This window comes from Hylobates moloch, unplaced genomic scaffold (genome assembly GCF_009828535.3).
Source record: "Hylobates moloch isolate HMO894 unplaced genomic scaffold, HMol_V3 SCAFFOLD_21, whole genome shotgun sequence".
In the NCBI taxonomy this organism is placed as follows: domain Eukaryota; kingdom Metazoa; phylum Chordata; class Mammalia; order Primates; family Hylobatidae; genus Hylobates; species Hylobates moloch.
In genome coordinates this window covers 55,165,540-55,188,605 of record NW_026652296.1, presented here as the reverse complement: position 1 = coordinate 55,188,605, position 23,066 = coordinate 55,165,540, and the positions used below count along the sequence as shown (strand labels likewise).

At 47.5% G+C, this 23,066-nt stretch overlaps 2 protein-coding genes across 9 annotated transcripts in view; one reads left to right on the top strand and one right to left on the bottom strand.

Moving 5' to 3' along the window:
• Positions 1 to 5,112, top strand: part of CRLS1 (cardiolipin synthase 1) — a 31,116-nt gene extending 26,004 nt beyond the window's left edge. For all 8 annotated transcript variants that reach the window (XM_032142093.2, XM_032142092.2, XM_032142096.2 and 5 more), the window contains exons 6-7: positions 2,244 to 2,335; positions 4,793 to 5,112. In XM_032142093.2, the coding sequence (XP_031997984.1) occupies positions 2,244 to 2,335; positions 4,793 to 4,877 (177 nt within the window). In that variant the 3' untranslated portion in view covers positions 4,878 to 5,112. The remainder of the gene's footprint in view (positions 1 to 2,243; positions 2,336 to 4,792) is intronic.
• A 3,125-nt stretch (positions 5,113 to 8,237) lies between these two features.
• On the bottom strand, positions 8,238 to 21,494 carry LRRN4 (leucine rich repeat neuronal 4). Its single transcript, XM_032142091.2, has 5 exons — positions 21,266 to 21,494; positions 19,571 to 20,230; positions 18,232 to 18,436; positions 12,225 to 12,362; positions 8,238 to 9,931 (listed from the first exon to the last, which is right to left on the bottom strand). The coding sequence occupies exons 2-5, from the start codon at positions 20,223 to 20,225 to the stop codon at positions 8,713 to 8,715; spliced, it is 2,217 nt and encodes a 738-aa protein (XP_031997982.1). The 5' UTR covers positions 20,226 to 20,230; positions 21,266 to 21,494; the 3' UTR covers positions 8,238 to 8,712.
• Between the last annotated feature and the right edge of the window lie 1,572 nt (positions 21,495 to 23,066).

The following is a 23,066-nucleotide window of genomic DNA, read 5'->3' as shown; positions in this document are numbered from 1 at the left end:
GAAAATGAGGCAAATTTAAATGCATTGAGTATAGAGGCTAGAGAGTGGCGTTAGGCAGGCAACTTTAACCCAGTTCTTTTGTCCTCCGTGTTTTTTGGTTCATCCTTATACATGTTGTGCCTTGAGTTGGTGGTCTGAGAGTTTAAGCTCTGAATGCGGTAATTGGGCCACTGTTTAGGGAAAGGGAATTGAAATGTAATTGTTCCTTTTTTTTTTTGAGACAAGGTCTTACTTTGTTGCCCAGGCTGGTGTGGAACTCCTGGCTTCAAGCAATCCTCCTGCCTTGGTCTCCCAAATTATTGGAATTACAGGAGTGAGCCACCAAGCTTGGCTGTAATTGCTTCTTGATTGAGTCTCACAGATTATGAAAAGTCCCTTGTGGTTTCACTCCCTCCTTCCCTGTGGTGAAAACACCAAATGGCTGTTCATTTTCAGGATTGATAGTTAAGTGGAAAGGGATAGGAAAATAGGAAAAAGTTTTGTTCACTGATAAACAACTGCTACTCTTAGTTGTCCATTCTGTTTTCCCTAGCATTCAGGGCAATAAGTGTATGCCAGTCTACCTCTCAAGCCGTCTTTGTTTTTCTAGTAGCTTTGATAAGTTTTCTCAGTTCATTCTTTTGTCCCATCTTTAATGTCAAGGATTTAACAGGTTAAGAATGCCCATCATTTTTGGGAGAGAAGGGTGGTTGCTTTTATACAGAACTCGCTGGGGTGGACTTTTACCTATATGCATAGGGTTTGGGGGTTTTTTTGTTGTTTTTTGTTTGTTTGTTTGGCTTCGAGTGACTTGTATTTATATTGTATGGCAATTTGAGTGTAGCACTACATGGAAAGTGGCTTAAAGAGGTACAGGGACAAGTGCCTTAAACCCTTATAGGAAGTCCTTAGGATAAAATTTATATTTTATTTTATTTTATTTTATTTTACTTTAAAGATGAATTTTTGCTCTTGTTGCCCAGGCTGGAGTGCAATGACGCGATCTTGGCTCACTGCAACATCCACCTCCTGGGTTCAAGCGATTCTCCTGCCTCAGTCTCCCAAGTAGCTGAGATTATAGGCATGCGCCACCACACCCAGCTAATTTTTTTTGTATTTTTTAGTAGAGACGGGGTTTCACCATGTTGGTCAGACTGGTCTCAAACTCCTGACCTCAGGTGATCCACCCATCTCGGCCTCCCAAAGTGCTGGGATCACAGGCATGAGCCACACTGCGCCCGGCTATTATTTATTTTTTAAATGAAGTAGAATCCTTGTCATTTGGCTGCAGCATGGGTGATAGAACAGAGGTGCTCGTCTGCTTCACTTGCTTTTTCATACTTTACAGACTCTCCATGGAATGCTTCTCATGATGATAGAGGGAGTCTCCAGTGTATTTCTTGTTTTATTTTCTTTTCTCCCCAGTGCTGTCTTTTAGCGTAGGGAAGCCTACTCATTTCCTCCTTGAGAGAGGTTCTTTTATGGAGATGAGTGCTTTTTCTTTGAAACAGTGTCTTGCGCTGTCCGCCCAGCCTTGAGTGCAGTGGCGCAATCATAGCTCACTGCAGTCTTGACTTCCCAGGCTCAAAATATCCTACCACCTCAGCCTCCCAAGTAGCTGAGAGTACAGGTGCACGCCACCATGCTTGGCTGGTTTTTAACTAGCTGGTTTCAAACTCCTGGGCTCAATAGTCCTTCTGCCTCAGCCTCCCAAAGTGTTGGGATTGTAGGCATGAACCACTGCATCTGTCCTGAGATGAGTGCCTTTTAATTTTCTAACCTCACAAGGTTTGACAGGTAGGCAAGAAAGGAGCATCGGATAAGGCCCCAGGAAATCTAGGTTCCAGCTTTGGTTCTGTTGCTTGCTGTGACTGCAGGCAAGTCACCTAACTCATTACCCTTTTACCCATGAAGAGGTAGCTTAGTTAATATCCTATTTTAATGGGCAGTTGTAAAAAGGCAAATAATTTTGTAACATTTTTGAGTTGCTGTGAGAATTCAAGGTAGTGGTATTTTCTGACAGTTGTCATTACTCTCACTCTTAAGGGCAGCTGTGCAGACAGATAGTGAAGTTAGTGAAGTTGACCCTTCTGTGTGTGCTCACCTGTGAATGCAAGCTCCTTGGGCAGGGATAGTGTAGATGAACAGCAAGCATGCTGAGGGTATGTCATGTTATAGTGTGATGGGCTGTGCTTTTGTCTCGAAAGTTTGAAATAGGATCCAGTTGGCACTATTCACTTAGAACTTTTTCTTTTTTTATTTAGGTAAATACAGCAGTCCAGTTAATCTTGGTGGCAGCTTCTTTGGCAGCTCCAGTTTTCAACTATGCTGACAGCATTTATCTTCAGATACTATGGTAAGCTAAATTAGAATCACTCTCTTAGAATGTCAACAGAATGACTTATTGTGATAGCCCTAGAATGACCTTGTTCTTACAGCATTTATTGAGCACTGACTGGGTAAAGCTGTGGCTATATTTGATGATTTATAGCATTGTTAAGACACTTCCTGCCAAGTATGAGATGGAGAAGTTAGCTTTCATACAAATTAAAAGGGATAAAAGGTACTGATAATGTGTTAGGGTTTTGGAGGAAGAGATAACTTCGTAGGAAGAAGAGGGACAGTTTCAGGGAGGAAGTGGCATTTGTTGCATGAAGTGTAGGTAGATTGTGTGTAGGAAGAGACTGAGAGGAGATCACTAGGTGAAAGACAGGGCCTAAGCCAAGAGACAGAGTGTAGGAGAGAGGGTAGGGAAGCTGAGTCCAGCCTGTTGAAAAGGGTGTTGTAGGGGGAAAAACTGGAGAAAGGAGTTTGAATTTTATTATACTAATTGCTTATTTATCATCTTAAAAGTGTGTCAAATTCACGCTTTCAGAGTTCAAAATATGTTACATTGACATTGGAGTATTATATTTTGGCACAATTTTAACTAGAATTAAAATTATCTTGCTTGGTACAGTCTGGACCAGAAAGTGGTGGCTAATCACAGTCAGTTAAGCCAGGCAGTCTTTTAAAAAATGACAACTACTCTAAACTTTTTATTTTAATTTAAAATATTTAAGTGTACATTTATCCCAATTCATCTTATACCTTCTGATATAGGATGAAGGCTTTTTGAGTGTAGGTCCATCAATGGGAGTTTTTTCTTTCTCGGATAAACTACATCCATAATACAACCTTTCTGATTTTCATTTTTTACTTCTTTAAGGTGATGCAAGAACTTAAAACATTTGCAAAGCAGTCTAAGAACTGTGTAGGTATTTTCCCTAGTCTTTTCACAATCATCTTGCCTATTTATTTTGACAGTATTTTTTCCCCTAGGAACTCGTGAAAAGAGAGAGAGTATTTTTTTTTAATCAAGTCACCTTTATTGAGTCTTTCTAAAGCATCCAATGTACTATTGTTTTCAGAAATAGCAATGAAAAACTTTTTTTTTTTTTTTGGAGACAGGGTCTTGCTCTGTCACCCAGCCTGTAGTGCAGTGGCATGATCATAGCTCACTGTAACCTTGAATTCCTGGCCTCAAGTGATCCTCCGGCTTCAGCCTCCTGAGTAGCTGGGATTACAGGCATGTGCCACCACACCTGCCTATTTATTTATTTATTTATTTATTTATTTTTTGAGATGGAGTCTCGCTCTGTTGCCCAGGCTGGAGTGCAATGGCCTGATCTCAGCCCACTGCAACCTCTACCTCCTGGGTTCAAGCGATTCTCCTGCCTCAACCTCCTGAGTAGCTGGGATTACAGGCGCCCACCACCATACCTGGCCAATTTTTGTATTTTTAGTAGAGGTGGGATTTCACCATGTTGGTCAGGCTGGTCTCGAACTCCTGGCCTCAATTGATCAACCCGCCTCAGCCTCTCAAAGTGCTGGGATTACAGGTGGGAGCCACCGTGCCCAGCCACTAATTTTTTTGTATTTTTTTTTTTTTGTAGAAGCAGGGTCTCACTATGTTGCCCAGGTTGGTCTCAAACTCTTGGCCTCAAGCAATCCTCCCGCCTCAGCCTCCCAAAGTGGTAGGGTTGTAGTCATGAGCCACTGCGTCCAGCTGGAAATAGCAATGTTTCTGACACACATATTTCCTTGGTTTATGTATGAATTTAGAATATCAAAGTGGCATGAACAGGTTCAAGATCTAACAAAAGGGAATCTTGATTCTGCCTCACCTGATAAAAGCAGAAGTGCATGGGTGCACTAAAAAGTAATCTAGCTGTGGGCATTCAGCATGCCACAGGTATCAGGTGATGTCATTTCAAGGAGAATCCGATTAAGGGTAATTTGGTAAAGAAAGCTGAAATTTATTTTAAATGACTCAGATATCTTTAGAATTCTCAAAAGCTACAGGAAATAGTCTGGTACCCTGAGCAGCATGGAGCAGTAGAAAGAGCATGTGGGCTTTAGAGTTCAAACCAAGTCAGGCTCAAACATAGTTCTATGATGAGCCCTGAGCAAGTTATCCGGGTCTTCTGTTTCCCCCTTCTGGAGGATGAGTTTGTTGTAAGAATAAAATGAGAACATAAGACTGTAAGACACCTAGAGGATGCTGAGTGAAAAATGACGGTTGCTAGGAGTATTAATTTGTAGGGCTCGTTACCTAGAATAATTTTGTTTGACGTTACTAGTTAAAATGAAGTCTTAAAGAAAAGCAGTGTATTTAGACTCTTGTAGTTAAGGCAAATTACACCACAGAGCCCTTTTTACTTTTTAAATTCATTTTTACATTTTAAATTCATTGCATGTATTCATTATGATTCCCGTTGCTACTATTTTTTAGACTTGACAACTAAATTTTATTTCTTTTCTTCCATAAAAGGTGTTGTACAGCTTTCACCACAGCTGCATCAGCTTACAGTTACTATCATTATGGCCGGAAGACTGTTCAGGTGATAAAAGACTGATGAAAGTCATCCCTGACCGTTAGTAAGGAAGCAGTATACATCAGTGGGAACAGGGCCCGTGGAAATCTACAGGAGGTTCCCTATTTTGGTGTTCAGCTTGAAAAAGGACTTGTCAGAACAAACCATGTCATCAAAATTTAAGTAATATGCATTGAAAATAAGGTTGATCATGGGAATATGCAGAATTTCCAATGTATTTTTAAATACAAATAAAACTGTAATTTAGAATTTTTAATCTTAGGTTTCTTGATTAATTTATAAGAGATCAATTATTGTCAGTCTTTTTTATATGTTTTTTTAAAAACATAGTCCAGAGCATGGGCAGAGTTGACACCTCTCTTTTAAGTGAAATTTGGATTGCTCACAAAGTACTAGGAAATGTCATGGGGTTCAAATATATATCCCACACAACTGGGCAATACATTTTTGTTTGATTTTTAAGTCTGTGTGTACATTAACAGTTCATGTAGTTAATACCTGATCATTTGGGATAATGAAGGTGAAGTTAGTTGTAGATGAAGTAAAGTTATAAAACAGATTTAAAATGCGGTAAGTTTTTAAGATAATAATCAAACGGAAGGTATGAAGTTCATTTTCGGTAGTCTTCCAACCTCTCAGGTGCCTAATAATTTATGTTTGAGGATAACAGGTAACAAAGATAGTCGAGATAGGAGAACGTGTCTATTTGTCTTTGCATCTAAAAGGCAGTGAGTTACATTCCTGCCTTCCACTGTGTTTCTGACATAGCAATGTTTGTTTGATATTGGAACCTGGATTCATATATTATGTAAATAATATCAAGCTGTATATTTTTCAAAGGTTTTTTAAACTTTGGAGACTCTTTCTTTTGTTAAGCAGTTAAAGGAATAAAAGAGCTGGAAAAAAACTTGTACCTTCAACTCAGGTATGTTCCATATAACATACTTATTCTCTGCTGTTACATAAGTTTTCAGATTCACAAAATCCATTCATGTACATCACTTACACTTAAATTGTAAAAATAATTAGTCTGACCATCTGACTTTAAAAGACTCTTGCTACACGTACATCATGTTTAGGAGAATGTGGGATATGGGGAAGGGGAGAAGACGACTGTCCAGTGGTGACCAGTTGCTGCTGCTTAACCTATGGCCTATTGCTGCCCATTGTCCCTGGTTTTAATCCAAGCCTATTACGGAATACTGCAGTGAAATTATCCATTCTCAGCCTGTTGAGCTGCATTAAATTAGAATGGGAGGCTGTAAATAAAGCTCATGCCTCTTGGCCAGTCATTCTGCACCAGCGTGTCCCTCTGTGGCTTGCTGGTCCTGGTTGTTCTCAGACCAGCAGTTGAACTGTGCTTGGCTTGGAGCATACTGAAGCCTGCAGCCAGGGATACTGCCATTGAATCAGATGGAGGGGGTTGAAAAAGCAGAGAAGGGGGCATGTGGCTGGCTATTCTTGCTCTCTGGAGAAAAGCTTCATTGTTAGGAGTAGTTAGGCTGAAGGTGGACTTCCCACTGCTGAACCACCCAAGAGGCACACTGAGTGAGTCTCTGCATTAGTGACGGGTGAGCCACATAATACTGTTTAAAAAAGAGAGGACTTGAAGTAGCTATGCGAAAATTTAGAACTTTGCACTTTGTTACGCTTATTTATGGTTTAGTGTTGATGCCATTTGGAGTGACTTATGGATTGGACCCATAATCTTTTTATTAAGGTCTCAATCTGGCTCTGGTTAATAAACTTTTTCCACTTCATCCCTTAGGAAAATGGTCCAAGTCTCCTCAGGCTTTTGGATACTGAATTGTTATAAAACATCAATTCTGCCAGTTTATAAAACATTGGAATTGTATCAGACACGTCTGAGTAGGTACTTGTTTATAGACTCAAAACATGATAAAAATTCATTTCAGTGTCTTCACAGAATAGACTTAACCTTGACAGTAAGCTTAAAGCATTAGTGTCATTTAATTACATGTCTGAGGAGTTTATACTAATTAGATTTTGGGCTTTTGCAATGCATTTTAATTGGGGCCTCATTCCTGAGCCCAAGTGACCCTTTCACCTCAGCTTCCCGAGTAGCTGGGATTACAGGTGCACAGCAACCGTGCTTTGCAGTTGTGATTTTGTGTGTGTGTGTATTTTTTTTTTTTTTTTTACAAGCCCACAACATTGTAGCTTTGCAGTTTTTAACCAGGAGCTGATGGAGATCTTTGAAATCATTTAGGCCAATTCTCTTAGTTACATTTATGATGAAACTAGGGATCTACCTTAAAGTTTTGGGAAGCTCTTTCAAAACTTCAAACACCTAGAAATATATAGTGCAATTCAGTTTTAGTTTCTGCAGCATGGTTTGGAAACAAAAGATACATGGGATTTAAACTTGATTTGTTTTCTTCTTACAGTAGAAGTAAATGCTCTTGTGGCTTGAATTGCGTCTCCCGAGAAAGATACGTTCACGTTCAAACCCCTAGTACTGTACATGTGACCTTATTTGGAAATAGGGTCTTTTTAGATGCAATCAAGATAGAATTAGGTCATACTGGATTACAGTGAGCCTTAACCCAATAACTTTTTTTCTTGTTAAAAAAAAAAAAAAGGAAATGTGAACAGACAGAGAATGCCGTGAGATGATGGAGGGATAGATTGGAATGATGTCTGCCAGCTAAGGAATACTGAGGATTGCTGCCAACCATCTGAAGCTGGGAGAGGAGATGGAACAATTCTCTCAGAGCCTCCAAGAGGAACCAACCCCACTGATGCTTTGATTTGGGATTTCTGGCCTGAACTGTAGGAAAATAAATTTCTGTTCTTTTAAGCCAGTTTTACCAGTTTGTGGTAACTTGTTACAGCAGCTGCAGGAAATTAATAAGTGCTAATGTTGAAAATTAAAATCTAGAAATATGCTTCTAATTATAATTTCATAGAATCATTTTTTCCCCTGAGTTTGCCTAAAAGTGAAAAAGTAGAGGACAGAGTAGATGCCTGCCACGTGAAGACACAGATTATTAAGGCACTGTTTGGTGCAATTAGGGCGGAGAAACACTTGGGCTTCTAGCTACACCCTCGGGTGCTTTTTTTGCTCATTTCTTCCCTCTAATTAAGAAAAAAGATTTCCAAAGTTTATTATGCTTCCTAAAAAATGAATTTATAATTCATTTGTCCATTTAGTCTTAGGTGAAATGCAGTAAACACTAACTTAAAAGGACAGCCTTTCCCTGTGTTTGACAAATGTTCCCAGAAAACTGGTTTTAACTGTAAAGCCGGAAGTACATTTTCTTGTCGTGTCCTGACATGGAACTAATAAACCCAGAAGGCCTTAGGAAACAACCATTAGCTCTCCCCCTTACCCTGGTTCTCAGGAATTGGAACTGGAAATCCACTGGAATTGATTTCTTGAATAACAGAGCTCATTATGCCTTAGAGCTTGACCATGAAGGAGCTTCTGCTGGAAAGACCTGAGGATGTGATTTCTAACATGATCAAAGAGGCTGGGTTATGCAATTTCCCTGTTTCATCCCTTCCTACTTCCATACACTATTCTACTGGATAGAGGGGCACTGACTGCTGAAAACCCCAAATGAACCAACACACAAGAAGGCCTGGCGGCAGTGGGGAGCCATCTGGCATTGACCATCAGGTTTCTGGGAACAGAGAGTAAAGTAGAAGGAAGGGAGGGCAGTTGTTCCTTGGACCGAGACACTCAGTGTGGTAAGTTCCATGTGTGCCCAAGGCATTCTGGCTTCACGGGAATTAGAAACCCTAGGAGCGGATGGGGTCGTTTTTGACCCTCTGTGTCTTCCTTACTGCGCTCAGATCCAGTTCGATTAGACGCGTTAGCCCGGAAGCTGGGCTAACTGACAGTCTGGAGCCCCAGCGGGTAATCAAAGGCCGGGTTTTTGTAGGCCACCAGGTGCGTGTCGCAGCGCTGCGGGCGTAGCGTCTGGCCCCGCCTGCAGAGACACGCGGACAGAACCACGGTGCTGGCGAGCAACAGGCCGCTGGCGGCGCACAGCCCAGACAGCAGGAGCGCGAAGCTGGGCTTGGTGGTGAAGGCGGCGCACGGGCTCCTCCGGCCCGAGGACCGCGGCTGGCTCAGGCCCGCCCTGTTGGCCGCCAGCACGCACACGCGGTAGGTGGTGCCGGGTGACAGCCCGTACAGAGGGTGCTGCCGGGCCGTGGCGTAGATGACCCCCACCACCGACTGGTTCCCCGCCCAGCCCTCCGCAGAGTAGCGGAGCTGGTACCCCTGCACTACCGAGTTGGGGGCACACCAGTGGACCAGCGCCGACGTGTCCGTGGTCTCCGTCACCCCCTGCAGCCTGGGCGGGTCTGGGATGGTGTCTTCCCCGCTGAGGCCGGGACACCGGCACCGCCACCGCCTCTGCAGCTCCGCGCACGGGGTCTGCAGGTGCTTGCAGGGATGGTAATCACAGGGGACGTCCTGGTGAGGCGTTCCCACCTCCTCCTTCCTCCCCTCCTCCTCCGCACTGTAGTCGTCCAGCAGCAAGACTGGAATCTCGCCCTCGGAAGGACTCGGGTTGGGGGCTTGGGGTGTGGCGTGTGTCCTCTGGCCGGGCTGAGGCGAGCTTATGAGGTTCCACGAGGTAAGGAAGGGGCCCAGGAGCTTGCCGGCCAGTGGGGTGGAGGCAGCTGAGATATCAGGCTCAAGGGCAAGCCCGGGGGCATGTTCTCCTCGGTGCCGGGTCCTGGTGGTGCTGGCAGCCCTGGGGAAAACGCTGGAGTTGCTGTGACCTGCTACAGAGTTGGTCGTGGAGGGGGCGGTCCCCTCTCGTGCATCGCTGTGCGGCCATGCAGCTATCGTGCGAGCGCCCACGTTAGGGGCCTTGGAGACACTCTGCTGGTCTCCCGCAGGCCGGGTGGCGGGGGCTGCGCTGGGCGCGACGGTGGGACCCTGTGCGTAGGTGGAGCGGTTGAAGCAGGGTGGGTGTGAAGCCCGGAGAGTGGTGCTTTGGTCGGACTGGCACACTCCAGGCAGCTGGGAGAGAGACAGGGAGGCTGAGAAGGGGCCGCTGGATCCCGCAGCTGGCGCGCACACAGTGTCTGCTGCCCTGAAGGGGAGGCCAACCAGTTAGAAGACGTCTGGCTTCAGGGACACTTCTGGGCAGAGCTTTGAATTCTCATTGCCGACGTCACCCCCTGCCAAGCCCATCGACGCGTCTCTGCCAGGCATCCCAGGGCACATATGCCGCGCACATCACCTTATTGATTCTGGGGAGACCTTTGGAGGAAGCTCCTGTCCTCACTCCCATTGGGCAAAGAAGCAAACAGAAGTTTAGAAGGAGGAACTAATTGCCCAAGACACCATAGTTAGCAATGGCAGAGCCTACCCCAGGGCAAGCACTGCGAGGAGTCCAGATTCTCTGAGTGTCATTTGCCATTTTGCTCTCACCTGTCTGCTTCCTGGCAAGAAAGCACTAGTAATAAAAACCATATTGGGGCCGGTGCGATGGCTCAAGCCTGTAATCTCAGCACTTTGGGAGGCTGAGGCCGGCGGATCACAAGGTCAGGAGGTCAAGACCATCCTGGCTAACACGGTGAAACCCCCTCTCTACTAAAAATACAAAAATTAGCCGGGCATGGTGGCGGGTGTCTGTAATCCCAGCTACTCAGGAAGCTGAGGCAGGAGAATCACTTGAACCTGGGAGGCAGAAGTTGCAGTGAGCTGAGATTGCACCACTGCACTCCAGCCTGGGCAACAGAGGGAGACTCTGTCTCAAAAAAACAAAACAAAACTCATACTAGCTACCATTTCTGAGTGCTTCCATGTGCTAGGGGCTATTCTTCACACTCCAATGTGTCAACTAATTTAGTCTGCACTACTTATGCAGTAGACTCTATTACCCCATTTTATAGATGAGAGGGGTAGAGGCCGAAGTAACTCAGGTGAAATAGCTCAGCTCAAATCAACAGTAGTTAAGTAGGCCAGGTACAGTGGCTCATGCCTGGAGTCCCAGCACTTTGGGAGGCCCAGGTAGGAGGATCACTTGAGGCCAGGAGTTGGAGACCAGCCTGGTCAACATAGTGAGACCTTGTCTCTACCAAAACAAACAAAACAAAACAAGCAAAAACTTAGCCAGGTATGGTGGCACATGCCTGTGGTCCCAGCTACTTGGGAGGATGAGGCAGGAGGATTGCTTGAGCCCAGGAGTCTGAGGCTGCAGTGAGCCATGATCATGCCACTGCACTCCAGCTTGGATGACAGAGAAAGACCCTGTCTCTAAAATAAATTAATAAAATAGTAGGATGAAGCTGGACCCTCTGGCTCCAGAGCCTGTACTCTTAGCTTCATCGTTAATACCGTGATGAGACCCTTAACTGCAAAGGGCCCAGGTGCTTCTCTTTGGAGGGAATGTGGGGTTGGGGGGCAGACTGAGCCCCACTTCACAGCTGGGCTTGGGTGGGAGATGAGAAAAGAATCTTGGCCGGGCATGGTTGTTCATGCCTGTAATCCCAACTCTTTGGGAGGCCCAGATGGGAGGATCACTTGAGTCCAGGAGTTTGAGACCAGCCTGGATAACATGATGAGACTCCATCTCTACAAAAAGAAAAAAAAAAAATTAGCCGGGTGTGGTGGCTTGCACCTGTGGTCCCAGCTCCTCTAGAAGCTGAGGTAGGATGATCGCTGAGCCCGGGAGGTTGAGGCTGTAATGAGACATGATCGCACCACTGCACTCCAGCCTGGGCAACAGAGAAAGACCCTGTCTCCAAACAAACAAACAAAAAGAATCCTGCAGAATGGTGGTGAGGAGGGGTTGCCTCCCAAGGTGTAGTGTTTACTTGGTGGAACTGGTTTGAAAGTGCTCAGGACTGGGGGTGTTTCCAGCCCCCCAGCTCCCACTGTCTCCTGGTGGCCGGCCTAAATGTAGATCCCCACTGCAAAAACAGCTCTTTCTAGCCAATAGCCTTCATAGGAATTTCCTAGGAGAGCTCTGTAAGCCCATGGGCCTAGGACTGGATAACCCGGGAGCAGGAGGCCAGGCTCCATCTTGAAGATTCAGTAGAACCCAGTGGTTAAGCCAGACTACCCTTCCCAGCCTCCCTTGCAGGTAGGTGTGGCTCCTGGCTAATGAATGTGAGTGGAAGTGAGGAGTAACACCTCCCAGCCTGGCTCACTAAAAACCTCCAGGTCTGCTCCTCCATGCTTTTTGCCCCTTCTGGCTGGCTGGAATGGAGGCAGCTTCCATCACCTGGATCCCTGAGTATGACTACATGGGGAAGGCTGCCCAGCCCAACATGGCCAAAGTGCCAAGCATGGTCACGTGAGCAAGACGTAAGCTGAAGAACTTCAGCTCCTGAAGGCTGACCCTCACCCCTCAGCCATCTGCTTTGTAAATGTGTTACCTGCTTAGGACAGTTCTCTTTGCATCCGTGAGGAGCCAAGACAAGTCACAACTGCAAGTGAGGGGGTTGCCAAAGAGGTTGATCAATAGGACCTGGGAGGAATCCAAGGCCCAAGGAGGGAAGGAACTCAAGTTGCAGCTGAAATACAAACAAAAAAATTAATTAAGTCAGGTTTTTACAATTGGATCAAAGATATTCCCAGAGAGGCCTGGTGTCAGAACCATGCCCACGGTAGCAGAAGCATTCTGATAGGGGTTGCAGAATACTGCTTTGGGCAAAACTCTTAATGACCTCGAACTTCATTTTTTGTCCTCTGTTGTAAAACGGAGATACCAACCTAACAGGATATATTATGCTTCATATCAACTGGGGACAATATTCCCATGACTGATCGTTGTATCAAAAGGAATGTGTGTTGGCTGGGCACGGTGGCTCACACCTGTAATCCCAGCACTTTGGGAGGCCAAGGCAGGTGGATTATTTGAGGTTAGGAGTTCGAGACCAGCCTGGCCAACACGGTGAAACTCTGTCTCTGCTAAAAATACAAAAATTAGCCAGGCGTTAGTGGTGCACCTGTAATCCCAGCTAATTGGGAGGCTGAGGCAGAAGAATCACTTGAGCCTGGGAGGCAGAGGTTGCGGTGAGCCAAGATCACACCACTACTCTCCAGGATAGGCACGAGAGTGAGACCCTGTCTCAAAAAATAAAACAAAACAAACAACAACAACCAAAAAAACACAAAAAAACAAAAAGAGTGCATGATGATAAAAGTGTTTGTAAATGCAAATCTCTACATACAAGTAGATATTGTTATTATGGACCAGTGTTATTGCACTATGGCTGGTGACACTCAACGCCAGTCCTTTGGAAGATGCCTCATTTAAGTGCTTCAGTGAACTCTTGCTAAGTAGAGAATATCCCCCAAACTTAGTAACTTAAAAAAAAATTTATTCCTTTGCATGATTCTGTGGGTTGGCTCAGTGGTTCTTGTGGTCTGGATTAGCTCAGCTGGGGCCAGATGATCTGGGATGGCCTCATGTGTAAGGCTCAACTGGGTGTGCTGGGACTTCTCTCCATGTGTCTGTCATCACCCAGGAGGCTAGCCTGGGCTTATTCACATGGTGGTGGAAGGGTCCCCAGTAGCAGGAGAGGGCAGGCCCCGGTGCTTAATTGCTTTCTAGTTTCTGCTTACATCACATTTGCTAATGTCCCACTGGCCCAAGCAAATCACAAGGCCAAGCCCAGCTTCAAGAGGTGGAGCAATAGACTCCTTGAAATATGGGGCCTGGTGCGACGGCTCATGCCTGTAATCCTAGCCCTTTGGGAGGCCAAGGTGGGAGGATCACTTGAGGCCAGGAGTTTCAGACTAGCCTGGGCAACACAGCAAGACACCGTCTCCACAAAAAAAATTTAACAATTGGCCAGGCATGGTGGAGTACACCTGTGGTCCCAGCTACTTGGGAGGCTGAGATGGGAGGATCGCTTGAGTTAGAGGTTACAGTGAGCCATGATTGTACCACTGCACTCCAACCTGGGGAGCAGAACTAGGCCTTGACTCTAAACAATTTAAATTAAAATATATATATATAAGAGGAGCTGCAATCATGTTGCAAAGAGTTGTGCCTACAGGGATGGGGGGAATTACTGAGGCCATTTTTGCGTAGAGTCTACCACACCTAACAATGGCAGATCTGCTCCTGGCTCCCTTCTCTTTCTTACCCAGAGTCTCACAGAGTGTTTGGCCTTGACTTTCTCTACTCCCTAGTCTCCTGGACCTCCCAGATTTTGCCTCATTTATGTGTACTCAGTAGTAATTCATCATGGGCAATGGGAGCTGCATTTTACATTCAAGTCTCTTCTGACCAAAGGCTGGCTTTCCTCAGTCTGCCTGGGAACCTGCCTTCTACTACTCTAGAGAAGAGGCTGTTGTTTTGGGAAACGAAGGACATGTCACCCAGATCTGCTCTATCAACTCTGGCCAGTGGGAAAGTGACAGTCACCTCTGGAACACCAGATTTATGTATGTGCCATTTATATTAAAACCTAAGCCATATGTGCATATACAAGTGTATATATGTATGTATGCGTGTATGCTTGTTTTTGCAGATTTTACGTAGCTAGAATGGAAATGTTAGAATGAGAGTTCAATCAGTATTTTTTTGTGTGTGTGGAAAGGAAATGCTTTTCTTTTTCCCTGAAGTGAGAAAGGAAGAGGATTACATTTTTTTTCTTTGAGTAACACCACTGAGTCCTTTACCTACATTGTCTCATTAACACCATTATGACAACTTAGTGAGGTAGACAGCATGTTACATGTTCTACATGTAAAGAAAATTATTCTTAGGGGAAAAGGTACAATTCGCTTTGGTGGTTCTTTCTGCCACCCAATGCCACCTACACGTGATAAAGTCCCACATGCTGAGGAAGGAGAGAGCCTGGCTGGTTCCTGATGCGTGTCACATTTGGGTATTCTCTACGTCTGATAGGGTCCTAGTGTGGAAGAAGTCTCCATTTGCTCTCCTAAATAATTTCCATTGGAGAATTGTTAATAGAAATTGCAGATATTTCCATGTCACTTTCTAGTAGTTCCATGTCATTTACAATCATTAAAATGATGAAAGTTATTAGACTTATGGTAGATTTTGTCACTTAACGTGTTAAAGAAACAGACACACACACACACTCACACAAACACACACACACACAGACACACACCACTCTTCTGATAAGAGTGGACCATGTCTGGGAGCGGTGGCTCATTCCCGTACTCCCAGCACTTTGGGAAGCCGAGGCAGGTGGATCACGAGGTCAGGAGATCGAGACCATCCTGGCCAACATGGTGAAACCCTGTCTCTACTAAAAATACAAAAAAAAAAAAAAAAAATAGCTGGATGTGGTGGTGCGTACCTGTAGTCCCAACTACTTGGGAGGCTGAGGCAGGAGAATCACTTGAACCTGGGAAGCGAAGGTTGCAGTGAGCTGAGATAGCACCACTGCACTCCAGCCTGGTGACAGAGCAAGACTCCATCTCAAAAAAAAAAAAAAAAAAAAAAGGGGGTGGACCCACAGGCTTCACCAGACTGTCAAAACAGCCCATAATATAAATGAAAATAAGACCTCCCTGCTCTAAAATGGGGCCTGTGAAGATGGAAACATCTATCAGAAGGCAGTAAGGAAGATGGGAGATGAAGAGGACTTGATCTAGAGTTGCCTTAAAGGGTCGAAGGGAAGCGGGCTGGCACAGGAGCTGTTGGGGATGGAAATGAAATGAGTCCTGGGGACTTGACTCCTGCAATGACTCTTCCACCCCTTTCACTTGGCTTCCTTGGGAATGAATGTCGCTGATGTCCCACATTTTGCCAAATCCCGTGGTCACCCCATTCTCAGCTGACTAGGGCTCCTGATGGTTTTGTCAACCACTCCCTCCCTCCTTAAGCACTCTCTTCTCTTGACATCCGGGACATCATATTCTCCTGGTTTTTCTGCTACTCCACTGGTCATACCTTCTTGGTCTCCTTTCCTGGTTCTTCTTCATCCCGATGTTAAAAGTTGGGGTTCTTCAAGGCTCAGTTCTGGGCCCTCATCTCTCTGTACTGTCTCTCTGGTGATCTCATGAATTCCTTTGGCTTCAGAGATCATCTTTATACTCCCAAATTTATACCTCTGGCTCAGACTGTCCTCCTCCAAGCTTCGGTCTGATGCAGCATTGTGTCGAAGGCGTCGGATGTGGAGCCAAACTGCCTGGGCTCAAATTCTGATTCTGCTATTTACTAGCTATGTGAACTGGGGAAAGGTATTTAATATCTCTGTGTCTCAGTTTTTTCATCTGTGAAATGGGAATAATGACTGAATCCTCCCTATCTGGATTGCTGCAAGAGTAAATACTTCAATATATGCTTAGAACTATGCCTGGCACAGTACAAGAGGTTCGTGTTATTATTACTGAACATTTCCCCTGGATGCCTCATAGATCTTTACTATCCAGCAGGCAATTAGATACATGATTCTGGGGCTCATCAGAAGGCCTTGGCTGCAGATACTCAACTAAACATCCTCAGCACAGAGATGGAGAAGGACGCATTAGGCTTGAGCGAAGGGAATGGTGCTGGAGTAGTGCATAGGGTGACAAGTGACCTTCAAGAAAGTTATAAGTGGAAATAGGCAAGGACATTAAGAAGGCCTAGCCAGGAAGGCTGGAGAAGCACCAGGGCAACATCCTGGGGCCAAAGAGACAGAGAATGTCAAGAGGGAGGAAATAAACAATAGGCTCCACAGACATAAGTGTCCACTGACTTGGCAGCTGATGTGGATGGTCAGATTGCAGTGAATTGACAAGTAGAGGGATAAGAGGAAGTGGTCATCACTTCTGAACCTGGAACACTTGCTCTTCTTGGGCCTGGATGGCCTTTCTCTTCTGACATTCACCCGGTGAGCTTGGACTTGCCTTTTGAGATATGGACCAATTATGCTGTTCCTGAAGAAGCCTCTCTGATCCAGTCTGATGGATCATTACCCCCACCTGCCTTATAACACAGCACATGGCATGTGTCTCTGCTATGGATCACGATGTGTTATGATAAATGGCAGATATCTGCTACCTATGCTGAACTGTGAGCTCCCTGAAAGCAGTGGCCATGTTGTCAATGTCACCATCACCAAAGTCATCATGACCATCAACATCATTATCTTTATTAATATCACCACCACTATCACATCACCATTGCCACTGTCAGTGTTCTCACCACCACTATTTTTTTGTTTTGTATTGATTTTGAGACAGAGTTTCATTCGTATTGCCCAGGCTGGAGTGCAATGGCGCAATCTCAGCTCACTGCAACCTCCACTTCCCAGGATCAAGCAATTCTCCTGCCTCAGCCTCCCAAGTAGCTGGGACTACAGGCACGTGCCACCATGCCTGGCTAATTTTGTATTTCTTTTAGTAGAGATGGGGTTTCACCATGTTGGCCAGGCTGGTCTCGAACTCCTGACCTCAGGTGATTCACCCACCTCGGCCTCCCAAAGTGCTGGGATTACAGGCATGAGCCATCGTGCCTGGCCTCACCACCACTATTATATCATACAATCATCACTATCCTCAGCATTATAATTAGCACCATCATCCATCATCAACACCATCACCATCACCATCACTGACATCACCATCAGCATCTCCATTATCACCACCACCATCATCTTCGCTAATTTTAGAGGACAAATACCATATGCCAGGCACTGAGCTAAGTGCTCTACATAAACCATATACTTTTTTCTCATGAAAAGCTCCAAAGTGAACTTTTATTGTCATAGCTCTATTTTACAGATAAAGAAACTACTTGATATTTGTATCCTGGCACTTTACACAGTTCTTGGGTTTTTATCGAGCTCAAAGGAGTCTGAGCCAGAGACATAAAGCATTTCCCCTCACAACATCATGTGCTCAATAGCTATTGATTGAATAAAGGAAGGAATGAGTGAATGATTCTGCCTTTGCTTTGAAAACTTGTTCATCCTTTTAGAAGAATAATTCCATCTTTAGTGACTGCACTGTGTAAAAGAGGACTAACAGGGCCTGCCCATAGACTTCCAAGGGATTTTCTAACAATATCGATACTTTCATCCCTCGACCCACTCAAATTCTGGAAGGGACTGAACTTGCATGACATGTGGGGAAGAAAGCAGATCCAGACAGAGAGGAGACCTGAGGTCCTCCTCACCTCTTCCCGCTGTAAATGTCTAAGTCTGGGCTTAAAATAAACTTTAAAGGCATAGGAGTTTGGCATTCTAATGCTACTCTGAACCGGACTGAGTTGCAAGGCTAGATGGCTGGGTGGACTATCTGGGACCTACCCAAGATATCACCCAAAGGGTGGGGGAAAACAAAGCCCCCAGAGAGGATTTGGAAGAGTAGTGGGAGAAAAATTAAGGTCTGGTTTGTTCTATAAAATTCAACATAGTGTAATGGGCAAAAATCAGTCATGTGATGAAGATGTCCCTCAGAAACACTTACTTCTGGAACAGAAGGACCTGTAGACGTGGAGTATCTTGAAAGATGTGTGTGGCGACAGAAGCAAGTGCTGGGGAGTCCTGACAGTCCAGCTGCTGCAGGTTGGGGGTCATCTTGAAGATGTCCCCCTCCAGGGTCGTCAGCCGAGGCATCTTCCTCAGGTAGAGGGATGTGAGCTTCGGCAGGTCTCTGATCCACCCTGACTCAACTGAAACACAGAAGGGAAACGGCCAACTACTGCAGAACGCACAAACCCAGGAGGCCAGCACGGCATGAAGGAAAGAACGAGAGTGGCAAGGTGAATGGTGAAGGTCATCGCTGAGCATGGGCACAGTTAGCAGCTCTGGGAATCTCAGAATTGTGGTCATTTCAGCTGGAAGGGTGGTCAGGGACAACCAGTCCTTCCTTTCTCCCAATCTGAGTCGGCCAAGGCCAGAGAGGGGATTGATTGGCCCAAGGCCACATAGCTGGAAAGCGGCAGAGACAAGGCTTGAACCCAGGACACTGTCTCCAAGTCTGTTGCTGCTCCACCTTCTCATTAAAGTCCACACAAAAAATAACCAGACTTTGCTCTGATGTCTGTCAAGTGTGGGGAACTTCTGCGGAACGTAATTAAGGAGGCGAGGGGGCCCCAGAAACCTAATTTTGTGGCTCTCCTAATACATGGAGAACGTGCCCCTTCCCCTGGTATTCCCCATTCTAGCTGTTTTTTTCTCTTTGTCTTTGATGAAACAGGTGGTTGTAGACGCGTGAGGTGTTTTTTAAAAAATAGTACAACCAACCTTGTGAATCAAAGAACACCAAGAACAGGAGACTGCTTATCCTTACCTCTCCTGTGGCTTGAGTGATTAAACATTCACAGAAACAATTTTGCCCAACCAGGTAGAAAAATCAGTGAATTCATCTTGGAAGCCTCAGTCACTTCAGCTAACTGCATGTTTGCGGCTCAGTTTTTCCATTCATCAGCCCCAAAGCATGCACTCACTTCCCCATTCCACAAGCACTTATCCAGCCATGCTGGGAAGCAGAACAGAGTGGTTAAAGTTTTGGGCTCTGGACCCCGAATGCCTGGGTTCAGATTTGCTTCATGTGTGACCAAGTTTCACCTTTCTGTTCTACGGTTCCCTCATATGTAAAATGGAGATGGTAACAGTTCCCATCTCCTAGGATTCAAGAAAGTGACTCCTGTGTGGCGCTTCAAACTGGGCCCGCTTGCTCGAAAAATGTAGCTGGTGTTTTTTTGAACCCTGCTACGAGCTGGGCACCGGGTCACCCCCAGGAGCGCACGCGCGGCCTGGCTCTGCGCTCGGGCCGGCTGAAAACGCGAGGCGCCCGGACTCACCCCGTTCGAGGAACGTGCCGCTGAGATCCAGGACCTCGAGCGCGGCCAGGGGCGCGCCCTCTTCTCCAGCGAACGCCGCCTCGGCGATGCCCCCCCGGGCGCCGCGACCCAGCGCGGTGCAGGAGAGGTTGAGGAGCCGCAGCGCGGGGAGGCAGGCGAAGGCCCGGGGCTGCAGCGCCTGCAGCGGATTCCCCGCGAGCTCCAGGGCGCGGAGGCTGCTCGGCACGGGCAGGGCGCACCGCGGCAGAGCCGCCAGCCGGTTGTAGCTGAGGTCCAGGGTGTGCAGCCCCGCCGGCCCGCCCGGGCCCCAGCGCAGCGCAGCGACGCGGTTGTGGCGCAGGGTCAGCACCTGCAGCTGCTCCAGGGGGCCGAGCTCGGATGTGCTCAGGGCGCGCAGCAGGTTGTGGCTGGCGTCGATGCTGCGCAGTGTGCGCGGTAGGCAGCCGGGCAGGCGCTCCAGGTTGCGGTTCGCCAGGGTCAAGGCCGTCGCATCCGCGGCAGGCAGCCCCTCGCAGGGCGAGTCGGTGGCGTTGCTGCCACTGCTCCCCCAGGGGCCCTGCTGAGTGACCCGAAAGAGCGGGACCTTCTTCTGGGGAGGGTCTGCCCAGCTGGGGCGCAGCGCCGTCAGCAGCAGCAGCAGTAGGGTTTGCCGCATGGCGTCTGGGGAGAGAACAGCAGGACGCCCATCAAATCCGCAGGAATCCCCGCACGAAGAGCCAGATGCGCGTCCCAACCCCACCTCCAGGGCTCTGAGGAGGAGCACAGGCGCTGGATGTTCCCTGAAGGGCAGGGAGACGTTCGCAGAGTCGCCTGGTGTGCAGTGACCTCTCCCCTGTCTGCTTTTGCCCTGTCGTCTCCCCTAGGAGCACTGTGGTACCCCCTGCTCTTCCTCCCCTCAGGGCTGCCTTTTGCTTTTCTCGTGAGAGGGAGGAGGCCTTCTTCATCTGTCCAGTCTGGGCCTGAATCTCTCAACAACTCCCTCCGTCTATGTACCCCCATCCTGTGAGCTTCTACAGGAAAGGGATGTGCCCTTTATTGCTGCAAACTCTCGCCAGGTAAAGTCACTGCTCCATAAACGTCAATGCCCTCAGTTAGGAGGACAGAAACATGAACTCGAGGAAGATTTTGTCCGTTCAACAGCTCTCAGTTACCCCGCTTTTCCCCATTAGAACTGCCCAGCCACAGGAGAATCCTAGTTTGCCTAAAATAAATCCTGGAGTCCGTTTCTTGGGAGCATGCTCAGGGTTGCCTTCAGCAGAACAACAAGCCCTGTGAACCCTGGAGTCAAACATTTCCTGGTCCCATGTGGGTTCCAACAAAAGCCAGAGCCCCCAGTATTAGCCCTGCCCAGGAGGGATGGCTGAGAGCTGCTAGTTGTGGAATTTCTGGAGTACCTAGGGTTGCACAGGTCAGCCAGGAGATCAAGCAGAGGAAGATCCGGCAGCCATGGGCTAGCTTGGGAGTGGCAAAGATACTGTTCACCAGGCCCTGGCCATGAGGTCACTGCTCCATATCCCTCATCACTGCAGATGTGTATTCCTGCCCCAGCTCTCTGTGCTGACCAGTAGATCTCTGAGTCACCACCCAGGCTCCAGGAGAAGGGTCTCCCTATTGCTAGCTGAGGATGAAGGCAGTGAGAAAGATCCTGGAACCTGAAGCCAGGAGCGTGTGCACCCAGCAGTGTGTCATGCTTACCTGGAAGTGGTCCTTTTGGAGTGTGGCTCCTCTGGATGCACCTCTGAAGCTCTCAGTTTTGTTTTATAGATTCTAGGGACCACTGATTTGGACAGCAACTCAGCTATGAATTCCAGAGGGAGGCCTGTCTCCCAGCTGCCTCTCTCCCACAACCCCCATCCACTGAGGGCCTGAGATACTCCAGTCTTTCCCATCGCTCCTCCTTTCCCATCAAGACGCTGTTGTCTTTAGGCAACACCCTCATTGCTCAGCTCCCTCCTCTCCCACTAGGACCTGCCCCCGGCCCTTTTCAAGCCTGGCGCCTCCTCCTAGCCCTCCCCATCTTTACCTCTCGGAACACTACCTTTCCCAGGCTGGAGAAATGAAAGGAGTCAGCAGTGAGGGCTGGTGGAGTGCAGTGAGGCAGAGCAGTGCTGTCATCTCTTAGGAATTTGATCCTTCCTGCCAGGTGGCTCCCATTTTCTGGGATGGCTGGAGGCTGAATGGTGAGCCAGCGAGAGGAGCAATCCAATTCTCCCAAAGGAGGGAAGGCATCCGAGTCTAGAGGAAGCTTGCAGGGATTTCCAGGAAAAAGTGGCAGGAGAGAGGATCCTCAGAAGAGTCTGGGGCAGGAGCAGACTCAAACCAGACCCAAGAGGCCCCAAGGAGAGTTTGTTTGGTGGCCGTGGGACCCCACTCAGTGACAGTGTGGACGTTTGTCTCTCGTAAGGAGTGAGAATAAACAGAGGGCAGAAATGCAGAAAGAACATTCCCGCTGCATGCCAGGGAGGATGGGTCCTGATTACCAGCCCCAGGTCTCCCGAAGACGTGATGCTTGAGTGAGCTTTGTTCAGAGCAGACAGCACCTCTCTTCCCCAGAGTCCCAAGACAGAGCTCAGTCATTTCCTCTGAGGGCCTTTGATCTGCATCCTCCCCCAATCCCGCCTAGCCCCGTCTGAGAGTTCATCAGGGTTAATGAGCCGTAGCTTTGTGTGACAGACACTGAGACCGGAACTTTACGTATTTTTCCCCCTGTCAGTCCTTATCTGGACAGCCCTGAGGGACTCCGGGATACCTCAGAACTGGCCTGTTAGGGTTGATTGGTTAATTGGAAGTTCCTGAGGATCTCTCCATTGAGGCCTTCTCCACCCACAGCCTGAAGACGACCTTCCAGTCTCAGTGCCAGCTAGGACCCTGCTGCTCAGAAGCATTGGTCCTCTGCCCGAGCGGGGCACGGAGAGGCCGCTCTGTGCTCCCCAGCCTGGGGCTCATGCAGTCACCTCCCAGGGAGCCTGGGCCCAGGCCCCAGAGGTAGAAACACATGCCATGGAGACACAGGAGGCCAGGTGGGAAGAAGTCAGAGAGAGGTGGGTTCAGCTTAGAGGTGGAGTCCGCATGCAGACCAGTGGGCAGCCTGCTTCCTCTTTGCCTTTGCACAGAGAGCTCCATGCCCGAGAATTAAAACATTAAGTCAGGCATGGTAGCTTACGCCTGTAATCCCAGCATGTTGGGAGGCTGAGGCAGGAGGGCAGGAGTTCAAGACAGGCCTGGGTGACATAGCAAGACCTTGTCTCTATCAAACAAACAAAAAGAATTAGAACATCATGTTTCCCTCAGAGTTAAACCAGCCAGGTCCACCCATGTAAGGCGACTGGCCATGCTGAGGCCAGCAGGGGTTTGGGGAGTCCAGGCAGGGCTTTCCCAGATGAGAGGGAGCCAAATCCATGGAAACATACCTGGGTTCAACAGAGACCCTGAGGAGGAAGGAAGCTGGTTCACCGTGGAGGCCTATAAAACAGGACCCTGGGGAGCCATGCTGGGG

Excerpts from the sequence above, each read along its gene's own strand:
- LRRN4 (XM_032142091.2), bottom strand. The coding sequence starts at position 20,225 with ATGCGGCAAACCCTACTGCTGCTGCTGCTGACGGCGCTGCGCCCCAGC. Across the intron at positions 18,437-19,570 it reads CGGCACGTTCCTCGAACGGG|TTGAGTCAGGGTGGATCAGA; the intron begins GTGAGTCCGGGC and ends TCTGTGTTTCAG. Across the intron at positions 9,932-12,224 it reads AAGAGAACTGTCCTAAGCAG|GGCAGCAGACACTGTGTGCG; the intron begins GTAACACATTTA and ends CCTCCCCTTCAG.